This window comes from Pelodiscus sinensis, chromosome 4, assembly GCF_052426305.1.
Source record: "Pelodiscus sinensis isolate ZL-2025 chromosome 4, ASM5242630v1, whole genome shotgun sequence".
NCBI lineage: Eukaryota > Metazoa > Chordata > Testudines > Trionychidae > Pelodiscus > Pelodiscus sinensis.
In genome coordinates this window covers 43000183-43018325 of record NC_143055.1, presented here as the reverse complement: position 1 = coordinate 43018325, position 18143 = coordinate 43000183, and the positions used below count along the sequence as shown (strand labels likewise).

The 18143-nt window shown below is 42.8% G+C and overlaps 1 protein-coding gene across 5 annotated transcripts in view; it reads left to right on the top strand.

The window, feature by feature from the left end:
• The window catches only part of TMEM156 (transmembrane protein 156), a 49918-nt gene extending 32886 nt beyond the window's left edge, over window positions 1–17032 (top strand). For 3 of the 5 annotated variants that reach the window (XM_075930582.2, XM_075930573.2, XM_075930583.2), the window contains exon 6: window positions 7015–17032. In XM_075930582.2, the coding sequence (XP_075786697.2) occupies window positions 7015–7100 (86 nt within the window). In that variant the 3' untranslated portion in view covers window positions 7101–17032. The remainder of the gene's footprint in view (window positions 1–7014) is intronic. The other 2 variants (XR_012904320.2, XM_075930575.2) reach the window with 2 other exon arrangements.
• Window positions 17033–18143: the final 1111 nt, after the last annotated feature.

Genomic DNA, 18143 nt, shown 5'->3' with positions numbered 1-18143 from the left:
ATTTTGTAGAATTCTCACTTCATCTTTCACAACAGTGTGTTGTCTGTCCTGCTCTAGGACCTGGCACCATGACCACCTCTCATTAATATTCTTCATTGCTCAGTTATTCTCCGAAGTCAATGGGATTTTTGCTGTTGGCTTCAAAGAGAGCAGGAGAAACATAGCCATTGTTAAATATGCTTTCCTAATATGTAGTCTAAACACTTCTTTCCTTTGTTTCAAACAGTTTTTCCTTCTTTTGCCATCCTCTGAGACTGTGAATAACTCCTTTTTGCCTTTAAATTTGTACAGTTTAACAGACTAATCATATTGCTCTTGAATCACTTCTTTCCTAGCTGATAAATATTTAGCTCTCTCAGGTTCCTCATTTATTCTAATTCTAGTATGTTGCTCTGTTATTTATTTTTTCTATATTTTATATCTTTTTCTGAAACTGGGTAACTGAAACACGTTTCTTTCACATATGATCATTCTATATATAAATTGAAGAAGGCGATAACTTTAACACTGCATTGCACTGAGTACTCTTATTTAGGCCTAGATCCTCAGATTTCTATGAGCCCTGGTCTACACCAGGACATTATTCTGAAATAACCCACCTCCCCAAGTTCAAATTTATAAGCAGTGTGTCCATATTACCAATCCTGTTATTTCGAAATAATGGGCTGCAGAATTCAAACTCTGTACTTCTGCTTTTCACAAGTACTTCCTGGGGTTCTAAGTCTGAGGTAGCGCATCCACATTAATGGAGCCTGCCTTGGACTAATTTTGATGCTTCCCCTTAGAAAGGACATGCTAGTTTGAATTTGTTAAATCGGGAGTTCTTAAGTTGAATTTAGTAATTTTGAAATAGTTTCCTAGTGTAGACATGGCCTGAGAGTTAGGTGCCTAAACACCTTTGAGGATCTGGGCCTTAGTATCTTACTTCTGCCCATAGGTCCTTTATACTCTTGCTGCATTCTAATTAGAAGTCTTCCATTTGTGTTTTTGTTTATTTATTATACCTGTCTTATTGTTCAGTGTGTTTGTAGAGCACCTAACAATAGATCTTGCTATAGGGCTGGGTGTCCTTGATGCTATATACAAATAAATATAATACCTAGCCCCATTGCATTTGTTAATGCTGAATTGCAAGCCTGCCTAGTAAGAAATGGGGGACAACTTAAGATTGAAGAACTGTTCCCTCCTATCAAGAAGTTGGTTTTGGGAAGGAGGTAAAACAGGTCTGACTCACCCACCGTACAGGAGCTCATTCAGGGACTGGAAGGCAGGAATTGGTTCCTTCATGGAAGGAGACTGAGAAGAAATAATCAATTTGGGTGAATGCCCTCACAATCAGTGGCCTGCAAAGAGGCAAAAGGGGAGGGCAATGGGATACCATAACCACTTTGTTACCAATACTGCTGTCACAGCAGTTTAAGGAGCTTGTGTATTAGGACTGTGATGTTAGCAGTGAAAGTTATAGTCACAAGCCTGTAAGGGTTTGTAATGAAATCAGGCAGAAAAAAAAAATCAATGTGAGTGGGCAGGCCAGGTATATAACCTTGCTACAAGAAATTAAAAAGCAGATGTATGGAAGGCATAGGATTCCAGGTATTCTCTACAAAGAGAAGAAAGTCATTGGTCATCTCTTGACTGACAAGCACTCTGTTTTCAAGTCAGCACAAATGGAATGGGCTAGCAAATAAATGAATCTCATGTCACATGGAAATAACTCCTGATCAAATCCTGTAGCTTTTCAAAGCACCACAGCAGGCCTTGCACTGGTGTAACTTTCTGTGAGCCATGTCCAGGAAAGGAAGGGCCACAAGGTGAGTCTACTTTTCTTTTGTGCCACTGCACACAAGTTCAGGGCATACCTGTAAAATGTCCCTCAAGTCAAGTGAAGAGAAACGGTTCAGTTGCAAAATTACCTCCTTCCCAAAGTTGGTGTTCATTCACTTTTATTGTTGAAAATCATATCTGAAAAATGAACTATGAAACTGAGGTTACAGAAAGACCTATATATGCTAAAGGAATGCTACCCCAGCTTTTAAATTCCTTGCATCAATAATTATGTTGTGTTCCTTATTTTGGGTCCCTAGTTGCATAATGAATTCCACATCAGGGCCTTGACAAATAAGCATGGCAAGTGACAGACCTTGCTGGGCCCTGAATGGACAGGGCAGGACTAGGGCCAATCAGCTCTCAGCACTGCATGGAGTGCACCATGTCTCTCCACATACTTCCCCAGACAGAACCTTTTAAATCTCTGGGCCCCAGGGCAACTGCCTCCTTTCTCCCCCTCCCTCATCCCCCCCCCCCTCCCCCCATCAGCAGCCCTGCAGATAAGATATTGTGGCCTGAAACTCCATGATTATGCAAACTCCTCTTGACAAAAGCCCACATTAAAATATAGATTTAAAACGATAGTAGCAACCTGAAGTATCTCTACTGGTGTTCCGGAGCCCAGTGATGGGAGCATTCTATTCCTTCCATATGCACAGAATCCACTGATATGCTTCAAGAAAGAATCAATAATTGACCTTCTGAATGTACATTACTATTAGCCCAGGGAGACTCTGGTGCATGACTCAACTCACTATAGAGTTGAGTTGATAAATATACCAAACTGAGGATATTCAACTTGGTAAAAAAAAATATTTGTTGCAAGAAGGAAAATAATTGTTTTAGGCTCAGAGTACAAGTTGGACCTCGTTGGTCTGACACCCTTGGGACCTGACAGGTCCCAAACAAGGGGATTTTCTAGATCAGGGAAGGTCCCTCCCCCATGGCCCATGCTGCCACCGGGCTTGGGCTCCAGCCTGCCCCCGCTGCTGTTTGAGCTTCCCAGGGCTCTCTTGGTGCTGCCAACTGTGCTACTGCTGGGGCTGGAGCACCATAGGCAGAGCTGTGCAACCTGGACAGAGCTCTGCAGCCGCCTGGGAGAGAGATGGGCCGGAGCTCTGCATCTGGGGCCAGAGCTCCCTGGCTGTCGCTGAGGCTGGGGCTGGAACTCCCTGGCCACTGGAGCCAGGACGGAGCTGGAGCTCCATGGCTGGGGCTGGGGCCAGAGCTTCCTGGCTGCTGCTGGGGCAAGGGAGCTCCGCTGGGGTCAGAACTCTGTGCCAGGCCACCCTTTCCCCCCTCCCAGGGTTCCCAGTTGAGTCGCCAGTCCCCCCTATGGCGCTACTGCCCCACCACCAGACCTCCCTGTTCCTGGGCTTTGTGGTCCAGGAACATCCTTTGTCCATGCTGGACCATGTATGTTGCTGGTACAGAGTCCTGGTTTAGGGAAGTATAACTAGGTATTACTGATATTATTGAAAGAGCCATACCCTTTAATAAATCCATATAATTTGGTTTCTTTAACATTTTATAGATAAACACAAACCAGAAGTTCTAATGGCCAAAAAAAAAATAATAATAATTACAAAATCAGCAAATAGGATTGTAGTTTTTAACTTGTCTAGACTTGATTGCCTTACTGTTCATTCAGCATATTAGTAATAGCCTTGTCTTGCCAATTTCTTCAGCAGTTATAAGAGTCTCAATAATTTCTCTCTACAATCTGGTAACTTGTGACATTTCAATCTTACCTAAAAAAGAGCAGATAGCTTTCTGTCTGCCTGAATTCTCTTGGGAGTACAATTTATATTGCAAGCTTTAAAGAACTGGCTAACTTCAGAAGATGTATTTATGAGCTCATTATTTTCATACCTTGGGAAAGGAATCTGTCTCTGAAATCTTTTGTCTTTAGTAGCTCTCACTAATCACGTTCTAGTTTTATCACCATGTTCACAGTACCTTTGTTTAGCAATGTCTGTCTAAGGATTTTTTGATCGAGTGTCTTGTGAAAATCCCAGTGAAGATTTATGATGCTGAAAAAGAAAGAACACAATATTGGTCTTAATGCTGTGCTCCTTCAATTCCAGGCTATCCATTTGACTGGAAAGTTTCTGATTTATGAACTACTTTTAATAACACCAAGGGACTGATTATGGAGCCATTCGTTGGTTTCAAAACACCATAACTCTATTGACTTGAGTGAAGTTATTCCTGGTTTACATCCCTATATTAAGAATCAAGACCACATGGTCTTGCAATCCTGTTTCTCTTAAGCTCTAGTGTTAAAATCTGCCATTGCCAAGATAGATTATAATTATCTACTACTTCCATTATCTCAAAGAGCCATACTTTGACTCATTACATATTTATATTACCTTCACCCACTAACTTGTCTTGCTCATGACAGTGCAAAGTTAACTGTAATGAATTTAGGACACTTTTTAAAAAAAGACATTATCTTTCAACATTATCAAATTAGCATTCATGTCACAGAAGCTGAAGACAGATTATGAATAAATCCCATTAATGTCACTGAATATAACAAAGTTCATTATGTAGAAACAAATATGTAAGTGAAAATTCAATAACTTGTGAATTGCAAGTTATATTTTCCAATACATTATTTTGTTAGATTCATTTTACTATTACACCTATACCATTCCTCTGAAGTTCTGGAGCTACTTATGTAATTCTTCTGTGAAAATGAATGTAGTCCAGGAATAGAAAAGTACACACTGTAATCAGATAAATCAATCAAATCCTGGTATTTAAAAATTAAAAAAGCTCAAACTATAGGTTGAAACAGAAACTTTAATAATTCAAAATCCCATATTCTGCAAACATAAAGCCAATAGAGGTTTTCCTGTGATTTTTTGTTTTTTTTTAATTCCAGTGGTAGCAATTATTTTAAACATTAACCTGATGTGTGATTCACCTGCAAGCCAAGCAGTACCACCTTAAGAAAGTGAAACTGGTAAAAGTAAAAGTGATTTGATTTTTTTGTGTTCAAGCTGGAGGCACTGCAAAAGTAAGCAAGCAATATAAGTGGTAGAAAGGAAATGGAAAGAGTATTACATATTTCAGTTTTAATTGTAACAAGCTATGATATTAGTAACATGGTAAATGAAATGGTTTGTTTACTATTTGGGGTTTATACTGATAGTGACCCCTAACAATGAAGGGTTGGATTGCAACTTTACCATTTAGCCTAAATGAGGGCAGGATGTCAATGCCCCTGCTCAGTGTGGTCAGGAACCAAGGCTCTGAGAATTAAAGTCTGGTGCCTCACCTTCTCTGCTGGCTTTGGGGCCCTGGCTATCGTGTTGTGGAGCAGACTCTGCCCACTCCCCACTGTGTCCATACATTTCTATTAATTGGCATTGAGTAGAAGGAGCAGCCTGGCTCTGGTTGTGCTCTTAGAACATGTAGACTTTGAAGATCTGGGAAGCCGATGAAACAGTAATGGGCCTCAGTGGCTACAGTATGTAAATAAGAGAACAAGACACATTACCTATTCGAATTTCTGCTTTGTTTCCATTATTGTCCCATTCAAAGAATAGTCCCTTGACTCTGACAGAAAATAGTTCAAATCCTCCCTTGGCTATATTTGTGTAACTTCATTTAAGTTAATGTATATAGAACAATGTTGGCATTCCAAGGAACTCTAAGCCTAGGTCCACCTCTCATACCTATTGTGCAGCATTCCTTTTTGTTGAAGTAGGCAGGCAAGACGCATCTTCTGTAATGTTAAATAGGTAAGAAGACTAGGGCTAGAGCTAGGGTTAAGTTTGGAAGGAATTTGCTTTTACTGAAGATTTTCTGTATATTCACTATGAGTAAAATTGTTAAAACCTTTCCAGTGTAGACATGGCCATAGAAGGTTTGGTGACAAAAGTGCTATTGACATGCAAAAGTAGGCAAAAGTGAAAACTAGTCAAACTGTTTTTTCTGCTTCCCATTGTTGACATTTCATGGCCACATTGCTAGCTCTCCTATTGATAGATAGAGCAAAGCAATGTAGCTAAGGGTATGTCTAGACTGCATCCCTCTGTTAACAGAGGGATGCAGATTACACAGGTTAACATTGCAAATGAAGTGGGGATTTAAATATCTTGCATTTAATTTGCATTAAAATGGCCACCGTTTTTGCCGACTCAATACTTTGTGAGCACATCCACACTGATTGGATGCTGAATCGCATTTAAGGCCAATGGGAACTGGTTCCAGTAGGGCATCAGGTCAGACGCTGGAAAGGGCTGGAGCACCCTGGAAAGGGCTGGAGGCCCCCATTTCGAAATAAGCGTCTACACAGTGCATATTTCGAAATAGCAATTTTGAAATTGGTGCTATTCCTTGTGGAATGAGGTTTACCAATTTCGAAATAAGCCCTCCGCTATTTTGAATTAATTTAGAAAAAGCAGTTGGCTTGTGTAGACACTAGGAAAGTTATTTCGAAATAATGGCTGTTATTTCAAAATAACTTTACTGTGTAGACAAACCCTTGGGCTATGTCTAGACTACATCCCTTTTTCAGAAAAGGGATGTAAATTAGACGTATTGCAATTGCTAAGGAAGCGGGGATTTAAATCTCCCGTGCTTCATTAGCATAAAAACGTCTGCCGCTTTTTTTCAGCATGGAGCTTTGTCGGAGGAAAGTGCCAGTCTAGACGCTGATCTTTCAAAAATAAAGCCTTTTCCGAAAGGTCCCTTATCTCTTATTTCAAGAGGGATAAGGGATCTTTCGGAAAAGGCTTTATTTTTCGAAAGATCAGCATCTAGACTGGCGCTTTTCTCCGACAAAACTCCGTGCCAAAAAAAAGCGGCAGCCATTTTTATGCTAATGAAGCACGGGAGATTTAAATCCCTGTTTCATTAGCAATTGTGATACATCTAATTTACATCCCTTTTCCAAAAAAGGGATGTAGTCTAGACGTAGCCTCACTGTTTTGTCAACAAACAGCAGTTTTTGGCAACAAAACATGCCAGTGTAGACAAGACTTAAGTCAAAACTTACATGCCTAAATTTAGCTAACTTTCATTGGGACACAGACTCGTAGTAGTGGGATTTATTAAAATGTGCTTACTTCCCTTTGAAATCAAATAGGAGTTAGGTGCCTGAAGTCTAACATTCTTCAGATGTTTTTGCTATTTATTAATGTGGACTAAAGCTATTTTCTCTTTTAACAGAAACCAAACAGCGAAAACCTGCACCTATCATACAAACAGAGATATTACCCGCAATTCCTGAACATGAGCATTCTCAGCAGGTGTAAGAGGTAAACAAAAATACCTTAAATCACGGAGGTGATTCTCCTTTCCTATCTTAATGTTAAACTTAACCACATGCAATATATAAGTTACACTGCATTTATGGCCAAGACGCACGAGGTAGTGGACCTGAAAATATGTTTCACAAGAACTAGATGGAAGGAAAACAAAATCAATTTTTCTTTTAGCACCAAGGCTGATCAATAAACTAATCTTTTAGTCTGTTAAACCCTGTGTGCCCCTGAAGACTTCAGCAGAAACCTTGGCACTATTTTTATGGTGTAGAGCAGTGTGTCCTGGATTTCAGAATCAAGCTGACAATTATTTCTGACAAGGAGTGATGCAATGGGAACTAGAGAAAGCATCAGGGGAAATAATTTGCTAATGAGTCCTGAAAAGAACCATGTGTTTGAATAATTTAGTGATCAAATTCAAACAGCAAAGAAATCCACCATCAGTCCACTCTGACCACATGATAGCAGTCAGCAGAAATGACTGAAGATGTGGATATTTATCAGAAGTGGGTCCAAGTGTGGAGTTGAAATTCACTTTCAAGTTTCTTCAAAGTTAAGAAGCATCTGGTTATGGGGTGCTGGCTCTAACCTCAATAGACATGGAGACAAAGAGATTAGTCAGAAAATATATATCCTGAAAGGAGTTTTAACGTCTCAAGGTAAGAGATCATATTTGAATAAGTAAAAACAAAATACTGATACAAAGCAAAATAGAATAAAGGCATCTACAGATATTTCCACAGAATGTCATTGTGTATGAAACATTACTTAGGTTAAAAGCTTAAGATCATAAATTATTTACATACATTAAATCTGATGCGTTCCAACAGGAATGATGTACTTTATATAATCACATGGATTTTTAGGAAAATGAATTTGCTACAATACAGATTAACCTCAATAGTTCAGGTGGATCCATAGACAAATCAGTTTGTGAACCGAAAACACTGAATTAGTTGCAGAATTACAATTTTTTAAAAGCTATAGTGGGAGACTGATGAGATGATAACATAGCAAAACACGATGTAGAGCTACGAGATTCTGAATGAGACTAGCTGGGCCATCGCCTGGGATAATATAATACTTAAACATACGGAGCACTTATATAATGCTTTTCATTCACAGTGGGATTTATGATATTTTTTCACTTTCACTCTCACTGTTTTAAAGGTAAAACCGAAGTATAGAAAGATGAATTAACTTGACCAAAGACACACAAAGTTAGTAGCAAAGATTAGAACAGATCTCGTCTTCCAAGTCCTAGTCTATTGCCCAGTCCTGTGATACCAGCATAGACCAAAGTGGATTTACCTTTTCTTCTGTGCAAATCCTCCTCTCACAACCCTATCCGCCTTCTCCTCTGTATCCCATTTCCCTACCTGTGGGGATGCCTCCCAACAATACATGACCTCCATGCTGATCATCTCATTTTCAGATCTCCACCCAGATAGATACTTCTTTCTGCAGTGCAGGCACATACTCAGGTCTGGCATTTAGCTGTGGCTAAGAACTGTTCCTCTGGATTGTCTAAATTTAGTAGTGGTTGACTGAGGGATAACTGAGTGATATGAATCTGAGATCACACTTTAGATCTGCTCTAGTGACAGTTTTAAATGTGACTTCAGTATTATTGCTAATTAGACTCACCTCATACTCCCTTGGTTCTCTAGAATAAAACATGCAAGGAAAGAATAAGGGACTGCTGTTCTGATGCTCTAACTTCTTTCATTTCTCTGTGTGCAGATAAAAAGCAAAATGACTTGTCTTTTTGCAGTTGCAGAATGTGGCAGTCCAGGCTGGGCAGCTAGCTTTGTGTGCACACTGTTTGGCTTTCTGAGTGATTTTAGAGCCTGGTTTCTGACTGGGGTGTTTGACGGTGCTGTAATGTATTCTATTGAGAAGCACATTGAAAATTGTGCAGTGGGGCTTCCCACTAGTCCAGTTTTCACAGACACACTCATCTCACCATGGAAGGGCAGCTATCCTGCCTCTATTTCCAGGTAGCAGAGGGCCTCAGTGCATATATATGGTGTAAGTGAAGGTCAAGTTTATGCTCAGCAAATGCCAGATTGTGTTGAAAGGGGAAGTGTGCTTATTTAACAGCCCCAGAAAACTACATTTTCACAGGGTGGCTCTATTATCTGTGGTGTAAGCAGTAAGCTGGAGGAAAGAGAGGCGTTCCCAGTTCTTATCACACATCTCCAGTTCTTGTTGCTGATCTCAGTTCCTGCTAATGCCCTAGTGCAGTGGTCCCCAACACAGTGCCTGCAGGTGCCATGGTGCCCGCCGGGCCATTTCTGTGTGCCTGCCAAGTAATCGGGGCCGGCCCCACCCCCGCCCGCGGGCATGCGGTGCATGGTCGGTGCTGGCCCCGGGCGCACTGTGGTTAGGTGGCCCCACCCTTGGCTGCACGGCGCAAGGGCTGTGCCGGCCCCGGGCTTGCAGTGTATGGGTGGCGCTGACCTGGGTGTGTGGCATAGGGGCGGTGCCGACCTGGGTGCGCAGACATGGGCGGCCCTGCTCCTGGGCATGCGGCACATGGGCGCTGCTGGCTCCTGGGCACGTGCCACAGGCACCTGCTCCAGGCACGCAGCACATGGGCGGTGGTGGCCCCGCCCCCGGGCACATGGGCTGTTCTGGCCCCGGGCGCACGGCATATTTATTCAGAGTGGAATCTCCCTGGCTGTGCAGCACAGTTGTGGCGCCAGCCCCGGGAGTGCGGCGCATGGGTGGCGCCAGCTCCGGGCACGCAGCGTAAGGGTGTCCCCGCCCCCGGGTGCCCGGCGTGTGAGCGGCCCCGTCCCCAGGCACCCAGCAGCCCCAAAAGGTTGGGGACCACTGCCTTAGTGTGAAGTATTTGTCTTTTAATAGTTAGGGACAGATCAGTAGCCAATGACACAAACTTATCACACACACATTGGTACTGTCTGCTGAAATGATTTTTTTTCCCTCCAAAGGAAAAGACACCTATTGGTTAGAGGCTATAGATTTATTGCTAGGTCTATGCTCTACTTATATATAATATTTTCATTTTCTTTGTTAAATTTATTCAGAGTGGAATCTCCCTCTGATTTTGTTACAGAGACGGTCACATAAGATGGGAAATAAATTTGTCAAATCATGATCTTTTATAAATTTTCTTAGTCCACAGTACTTGTGTATCTGAGTCTGTAAGTGATACTCAAGCTAAATTTTGATTTGGCAAAACCACCCATATTGTTGACCTGAAGCTTTTTTTTTTTTAATGCCCAAAACAGCTAGCAGAAGGGTTTGATCCAGAGCCTATGGAAGACTATGGGAATCTTTCCACTTTCTTCAGTAGGCTTTGAATCAGGTCCATTATGCAGTATTTCTCTCTGTTGAGATGTTGAATGCAACTGGGAAATCTGAATGAAGTTAACTGGTAGCAAAGGTTTTAATAAAAGGGTCACCAGTTTCCAACATGCAGCTTTTCTATGTGTATCTATATCCCAAATAAACACTTCCCATCACAGTTCATCCAATCTGTCTATGTATTTCAGGACACTCATCACCATATTATTTGACTGATGCAGCTGGAAGTTACTCCTCCCTTTCGTGTAATATGGCTACTATACAAACTCCCTAATAGCACCCAACCAAAAAAGTTACAGGCCAAACATCTCACACATGGCGACAGTTAGTTCTCACAACACCACAATAGTAATTTGTAGAAAGGCATGCCTGTCTTTTAGCACCCACTTCTGCCCCAATTTCCCTTTCAAGACCCCTAACGAACGCCACACCATGTAAAGATGTAAGACAAGATTTCTTTTGCTGGAGTTCAAATCTCTTCCATTCAACACAATAAAAATCTCCCTGGTCTACAGTCTCTGCTTTTGGGTTCAGAGGTTTTGGAGTCTTTCTTACTTCAGGCTTATAGTTCCAGGCCTCTAGCTGCTTCCTGCAGGAACCCTTTAGTAATGCTCTGTTTGGTACTTTCTTTTACCTCATTGGGCTGAGAGAAGTCCACAGATATCAGTTGTTCCCCTGCAGCTTTTTCCATTTGGCCATTTCTAGATACCAGCTGCCTTCTATCAGGCCCCATCAAGACTCTTAATGAAGCACAAGTGGATTACACCAGTTCCCTCTTAGGTTGGACTGGGCCCTCTATGACAGTAATGTTTTTCACTATTTTAAAAGGTGGTAGAATCTGAAGCAGAAAGAGAGAGAGAGAGTGAGTGTCCAGAACTTTAAAGCCCTGCATGTACCAAGAATTATTGTTAGTGACTACAGGATAACTTGTATTTTGGTCTGTCATTCCTATTTTTGTCAGTAGCAAATATTCCCCCCACTTCCCTCATACATACACACCCCTCCATGTAACAATGAAAAGCAAGAAGCTGAGATGATTGCAGGAATCTTGGGTGCCTCAGATTCCAGAACATACCAGAACAGTGGTTCTCAAACTTTTGTAATAGTGACCCCCTGTAGGCTCCCTTTTACTACAGGAGCCTCTGACTTTTACTGGGAGGATCCTTTGTGCTGCAATCTGGCTCTAGAGACTACAACTCTCATAAGCCCGTGGAAAACAGGAGGGCAGGCTTGCTCTTCCAGGCTGGGAGAGAGGGAATTGGTAAGCTGCATTTTGGAGAGAGCAGCCAGATTGCTGGTGTGGAGCCTGTTACTGAGAGCCTGCTGGGGCTTGGATGAAGCAGGCTGGTTCATGGGCTGTTGGTGCTTTTCCCTGGAGGAGAGAGACTTTGACTGTGCCTGTGGCTGAGAAGGGCCTGCATAACCTCTTTGGGAAAGTGCTGCCTGGGATGGAGCACAGAAGACAAACTAACTCTGGGTTCAAGGAGAGCCAGAGTGATCTGTCCAGTGAACCAGAGCTGCTGGCATTTGACGGGGCCTCCTCCAGTGCCAGAGGGATTGTGCAGCTGGCTGCCTGACTGGACTGACACACACAACCTGCACAGTGCTGTCTCCACTTCAGCTGCAGACCTTCAAGTGCACCCACGCAAGCATCTGTGACTCTGAATCCAAAGGAGTGTACACTCTGGGATGGGATAAATGGTGGCAGTGTAAATGCCAGTTAGGTAAGTTTCCTTTATTTCTGTGTACTTTGTTGATTTTATTCACTTTTAATCTGTAAAACTCTGTTTCTTTAAGTTAAGTAAAGATGTGTTAATTCTAATTTAATCAATTAGATGTATAATTTATAATTGTTTATAATTGTTGTCTTGGAGTTAGATCCAGATTATTACTGGAGTAATTTTATTCCTGGAGGCTCCCAAAGCACACCATTAAGTGTGTACAGGGCCAGTCAGGTGGCGGTGCAGCCATTGTATATTTCTTTAGGAGCAAGGAGTTGGACAGGGACTCCCCAACTAAACAACATCACCACTGAGGTACTCAGGATCTCCTTTTATGTTAAAAACATCAGGTGCCCAGGCACACAGGTGTGTGTGGCCTGCTCTCAAGTAACCTAGGAAGGAGAAAGGGGGTTACACCCTTTATAAATTAAATTCACTATTTTTTTATATTTTACACTATCATAAATTCTATCATATCATAAAAGGATTTGAAGGTGAAGGTTGCCAGCTTTTTATGTAATAATCTCATCATCCCCTGCGGAGTCATAATCCCCAGTTTGGGAAGTCCCGTACTGGAAGGACAACGCAGAATAAATGAAATTCATACTACCAGCTTCAGGTACTAGAAAATGTATAGAAAAGGGATCCAGGAATGTTCTTTTCTGGCCATTTGGATGAGACTAAGATACAAACAATTGTTGGAATAATAGATAAAGAGGGAAATGAACTATGAATCAGACCATCTTGTTCCATGGATGTTCAGTGAACAGTCTACTGTAAAGTCTAAGAGATTCAGGGATGACTCTCTCCGCCCCCCTTACCCCGATGGCTCAGTTTAGAAGTCCTGTAGAGCCTAATCCCCCATGTAGTAACACAGATTTCCCCTTGAATCCTGGGGGAAGCAAGTCCCAGAGAATGACTTCTCCCTAACTTTATCCCTTTCCTGCCTCTAAAATATCCTCTCTGAACCCATTGAACCTGTACTATGTGGAATCACCACAGCCTGATTGCAAGCTTCCAGCCTTCCCAATCTCTACAGTGACTCATGCAATATGAGAACATAGATATAACATATGGACAGGCGAGCTGACAGACTCACTGGGCCCTTGGGCAAGGTGGGTAGGGGGTCTGCTCTGTGCTCCCAGAAGGGGCTGGGCCAAGGCAGCCAGCTCTTGGTGCTGCCCAGACCATGTTCCCCCCTCAGTGCACTCCAGAGTATGCCACCTGGGGCTCTCTAGTATGCCATTTGGGGCTCTGCCAGGGACTTAAAGGATCCGGAGTTCTGGCCATCACGGTCACTGCAGTAACGGTCGTGGTAGGCAATAGTCCCAGTCAAGGTTCCATATAAGCTGTGTGGTTGCACAGCAAGTCTCTCCCACCTCACTGTTCTGTCCTAAGCAGGGAGCTGAGCCACTGGACTCATTAAGCAGCTGCAGGCTGTGCTACAGTGCAGCTTAGAGCAAGGGTGGGCAAAAGCCTCTCAGTGAGCCAGATCTGGCCTGCCTTGGACTTTGATCCCTTCCATGAGGCAATTACAGGCCCCACCCCCTCATGGACATGCACGAGGGGGGAGGGGGAGAAAGAGCTCAGCTCTGGCCCTCCACCACCTGTGCAGCCGCTGGAGCGGAAGCCGTTCTGGAGACGAGGTTCCTCAACAGGACCGGTCCCGGAGGTGCCGCTACAGCAGCCACCTGGCCTCAGGCCGGCTCTGGAGGTACCGCTTCTGCAGCCACGCAGTCTGGGGCCAGCCCCAGAGCCTGGAAGCGCCACTGCCATGGTGCTGGCCCCAGGCCATGTGGCCACAGTAGTGGCACCTCTGGGGCCGACCCCAGTCTGTGGTAGTGGCACCTCCAGGGCCAGCCCTGGGCCACTTGGCCATGGTAGTGGCACCTCCGGAGCTGGCCCCAGGCCATGGCGCCTCCGGGGTGGCCTGCGACCACATGGTTACAGTACCTCTGGGACTGGCTTCAAGCTGCATGGTTGCGGCAGCTGCACCTCTGGGACAGCCTGTGGCTGCAGTGCTTCGGGGCCAGGCCCAGACCATGTGGCCATGGCAGCGGGGCCTCCCTCCAGGGCACCTGGGACAGCATGGCTGCAGTTATTGCTGCAAGGGGGCACGAAGCCAGATAAGGTTCCCCCTCATGCCCAGACCTCCCACCCCCACCCAAATTCTGTCACTTCCCTCCCCCCAAGACCCAGCACCCTCAGCTTGCTCCAGCACCCTCCCCTGTTCTTGCATCCTCTCTCCTGGCCACACACTGCACCCTTTGTTGTTCCTGCTCCCTCCACCTGGCCAGACATCCTACTCCCAGCCTGCTTCTGCACCCCAGCTACCTCCAGATCCCGCATACTGTCCCTATCCTACTTGCTGGCAGCCCTATCTTATGCACTGTAACCCTCATTTTTATTCCTATCCCAGAGCCTAAGGAGGTCTATAAAATCCACTAACTCCAGAACCCCAGAAAAAGAAATCTGGTCTATGGGAAGCCCTGAACCTCAGTTTCTCCCATCCCTTCCCTTTACCCCGTGAGGCTGGGGCACCAAAGGAGCGAGATATGTCAGTTGGGGCCAAATCAGTGAATGTTGGGGGGTTTTGGAGGGGGTTTTTTGCTTCTCACTTGTGTAGTCCCCAACTGATTTTTTTTTTTTTTTTGTGGGTCAGTGACCACCCAACCCATAAAGGATTCCCTACCTCTCCCATAAATAAAGAAAACATTGAAACCTTTTGTGCTGGACATAATATTTTACTTTATTTAAAATGAAATTTGATAAACTAACATGAGAAAGTTAAAACGCTTAATCTGTTTCATATTTTAAATTAAACTATTCTTACTCCACCCTTTCCAGGATGGCAAAAAGCCACTTCTGAAATTTGTGAAGTGCCCCCCCTTCCAAAATTATTGCCCACCCCTGGCTTACAGGGACCCTTAACCCCAGTCCCCATTGAATCACTAGGTCTTTGGGCAGTTTCTTCCTTTGCCCACAACCTCTCTCCCCATTGGCAGGCCTTCATCTGTTAGAACTTGTACAGCATACCTCCATCACAGTGTGTTGGGCTTTTGTCCCCTGCCCATGTAAGGGAAAGCAGCAGCATGTTCTCAGAAAGATAATAAAAAAGGAATATAAAAAGAAAATATCATTTGGAAAATTAGAACCAGACATAAAACTGACATTTCACCTCTGAAAAGAACAATATCCTAAGGTCAGCTGGATACAAAGATATTTTTTATAAAAGATGTGCACACTCATTTTCCTTGCTGGTGCTAGATTAAATTCTCACCACATAAATCAATATTACTGAAAATGTTTTATTTACTGCATCTGTCTCTTTGGCAACAAAAGCTCCAAGGGCAGGAGGAGATAACCCTACTGTCCTAACATTTGTTCTTTTACTAAAGTGGATTAATGTCCAAGATTGTATAAGAACTGTTGTGGGCCACATATTAAAGTTTACCCTTTTTTCCTGCATAATTCTGGTACATCATCAATACTTTACATTACAAAGTGCTTTCAGGTCCCTTGGATATGGACAGAGCTTCACTATAATTTATTACTTCTACCATGCCATGATTGTTTATGATGCTTCACAGTCAAATAAGACAAGTCACTCTCCTAAGGAGTTACAATCAAAGGTTCCGATTCAGTTTACACTACAGAGATACAGCACAGTTAGGGTAACAAACAAAATGAGGATGTAGTTGTAAGGAAGATGAAACTTCCTATAGTACAGATAATCAGAAAAGAGAACCTGACTCTTGATCTCATGTAAAATATGTTAACATGAGGGATCAGACCCTTGAATATGTGGTAGGGCATGAGTCAGTGCTGGACAATTAACTGAAAGGAGACAACAATATAATATCCCAAACTCTACTCTATTAATTTTGATAATCTTCTTTGTTATCTTTTTTAAAAGAACACTAACAATCTAGCTGCAGAGGGCCTGAAATCAACAGGAGTCTTTCAATTGTCGTCAGGGGACTTTGGATCAGACCCCTCCTGCCTTACGAGAAAGCATTCATGTTCCATTATTAAAAGCTCGGAATAAGAACATTAATAGAATACACAACTATCAATAAAGTGAATTAAAGTAGCCTCGAGTATACTCATGCTTCAGTTTTTGTGATTGTTTTTTAAAATCACATCTTCCTATTAAAAATATTTTTCCTTGCTTCTGAGTAAGAGACTCACTCAGCAGGAGAAAATTACTAATTGTACAGGTGCAACAGTGCAGCTGACAAATATAAAAACGAAATATGCTGGTAATAGGCGAGGAGACCAAAATAACGTTTAGTGTCTGTTTTAGGAATCTTAAATGTTTATTTGTAAAAAATAGGCAAAATATCCAGACAAAAATATGATTTTTAAGTTGATGGGGTCCTTTTGATTTTCCTTGAAGTATAAAATGCCAATTATATAAAATGTGTATCCTAGGGTACTGCATTGCTGAATTGGTATACTACTATGGTTAAATGGTAAGGGTGAGCTGGTTGGACTGAACATAGAGACTTTTAATCTCTATACACTGGAGATATGCCAATTAATACAATTTTCAGTTTGTTGTCCTCAATCCCTGTATACAGCTCTCTGGACACTGATTCATCTCAGCATATGGCCCCAAATATTATAATGAATGCATTACAGGCAAATCAGTTACAGATTTATTTTCTAAATATCAGAGCGGTATAGTTATTTTCTGCCCTTTCTGCCTCATTATATATTTAATATTTAAATTAAGTTTTTAAACCCATTATGTCTGTTAGTGTAATGTGGCTTGTAGTGTCACAGATTGCTGAGTATGTTTCAGAACATTTGGCACAAGCTGCTTTTGCTTAAAAAACACACAACATGATGTACTCTTCGCCCCCCCCCCCCCCCCCCCCCCCCCCCCCCCCCCCCAGTCTTAGAATCCATCAGAGATTCAGAAGCTGTTAAAAGAAGGATTTGGTCTTTAGGTTGCTTTGGCTGCAATGGGCAATAAGAAATTGCTCTTTCCATTGGCTGGCACCAATTTTTGATGCATTCTGACCAGCTTATAGTTGTAATTTATGGCTCACTTCAGCAGCTGCTTCAGCCAATGTGAATTCCTGTCCTCAGAAACTCCTTTTACCCAAAGCTCCTATGGGGTAATGTGAATGAAACACAAGGTTCAATTAACCTAAGTAACTGCCAGAACAGGAGGCATGCCATCTTTTGCTTTGTCACCCAAGAAGGGAATATTGGCTGCAGAATTCTTGACTCTCCTTTTTGACCATCATGCAGATGGCTCAGCGCATTTAGTTCTGGACATTGTCAGAGTTTGATGTTGCTTAGGTATGGGGTTCTCCTTTGCCCCATTAGAGATAAAGACTAGCTATAGGGTTGCCAATTTTCCTGACTGGGTCCCATTCACAGCAAAGGCATCTGATCCATCCAGTCAAGGAATGTTGGCAACTCTTAACTAGCTATGAAGTCTGGAACATTTTCTGCAGCTCAGCTTCCCACAGTCTGGCTCTCACTCATTGACTAGCAGACAGACCTTCTTTCATATGCAAATGAGGAAATGGTTGGCCTCATTTAAATATTGACAAATGTGACCCTTGGTATGCTGGCACATTAGATGAAGATGAGATTTAATTCCTCCTTCAATCTCTTAATTGCTGCTTTTTTCTTCTCACTAGTTGATTTCTTCCTATTTCCTGTCGTTTCCTTTTTCAAAAGGGTGTCCTCAGTTCTGCACACCTCCTGTAGGCACCTATTAATTCTCAAAAGTACCAGCAGCAGTGAAGCACTGAGAAGTTGCCTTGGAAGTCAAGCTGCTATAGGGTTCACTTAAGTAAAAAAGAACAAAAAACCAAACCACAATGGAACAGACACACAGAAATCTATTTTTAATTATTTGGTGAAGGAAATTTTCATGTGCAGAATCTTGGTAGTTAGGAAAGAACAGTTAGGGACTGGTCTGTTGATAGGTAGTGACTACTCTACCCCCTTTACATTG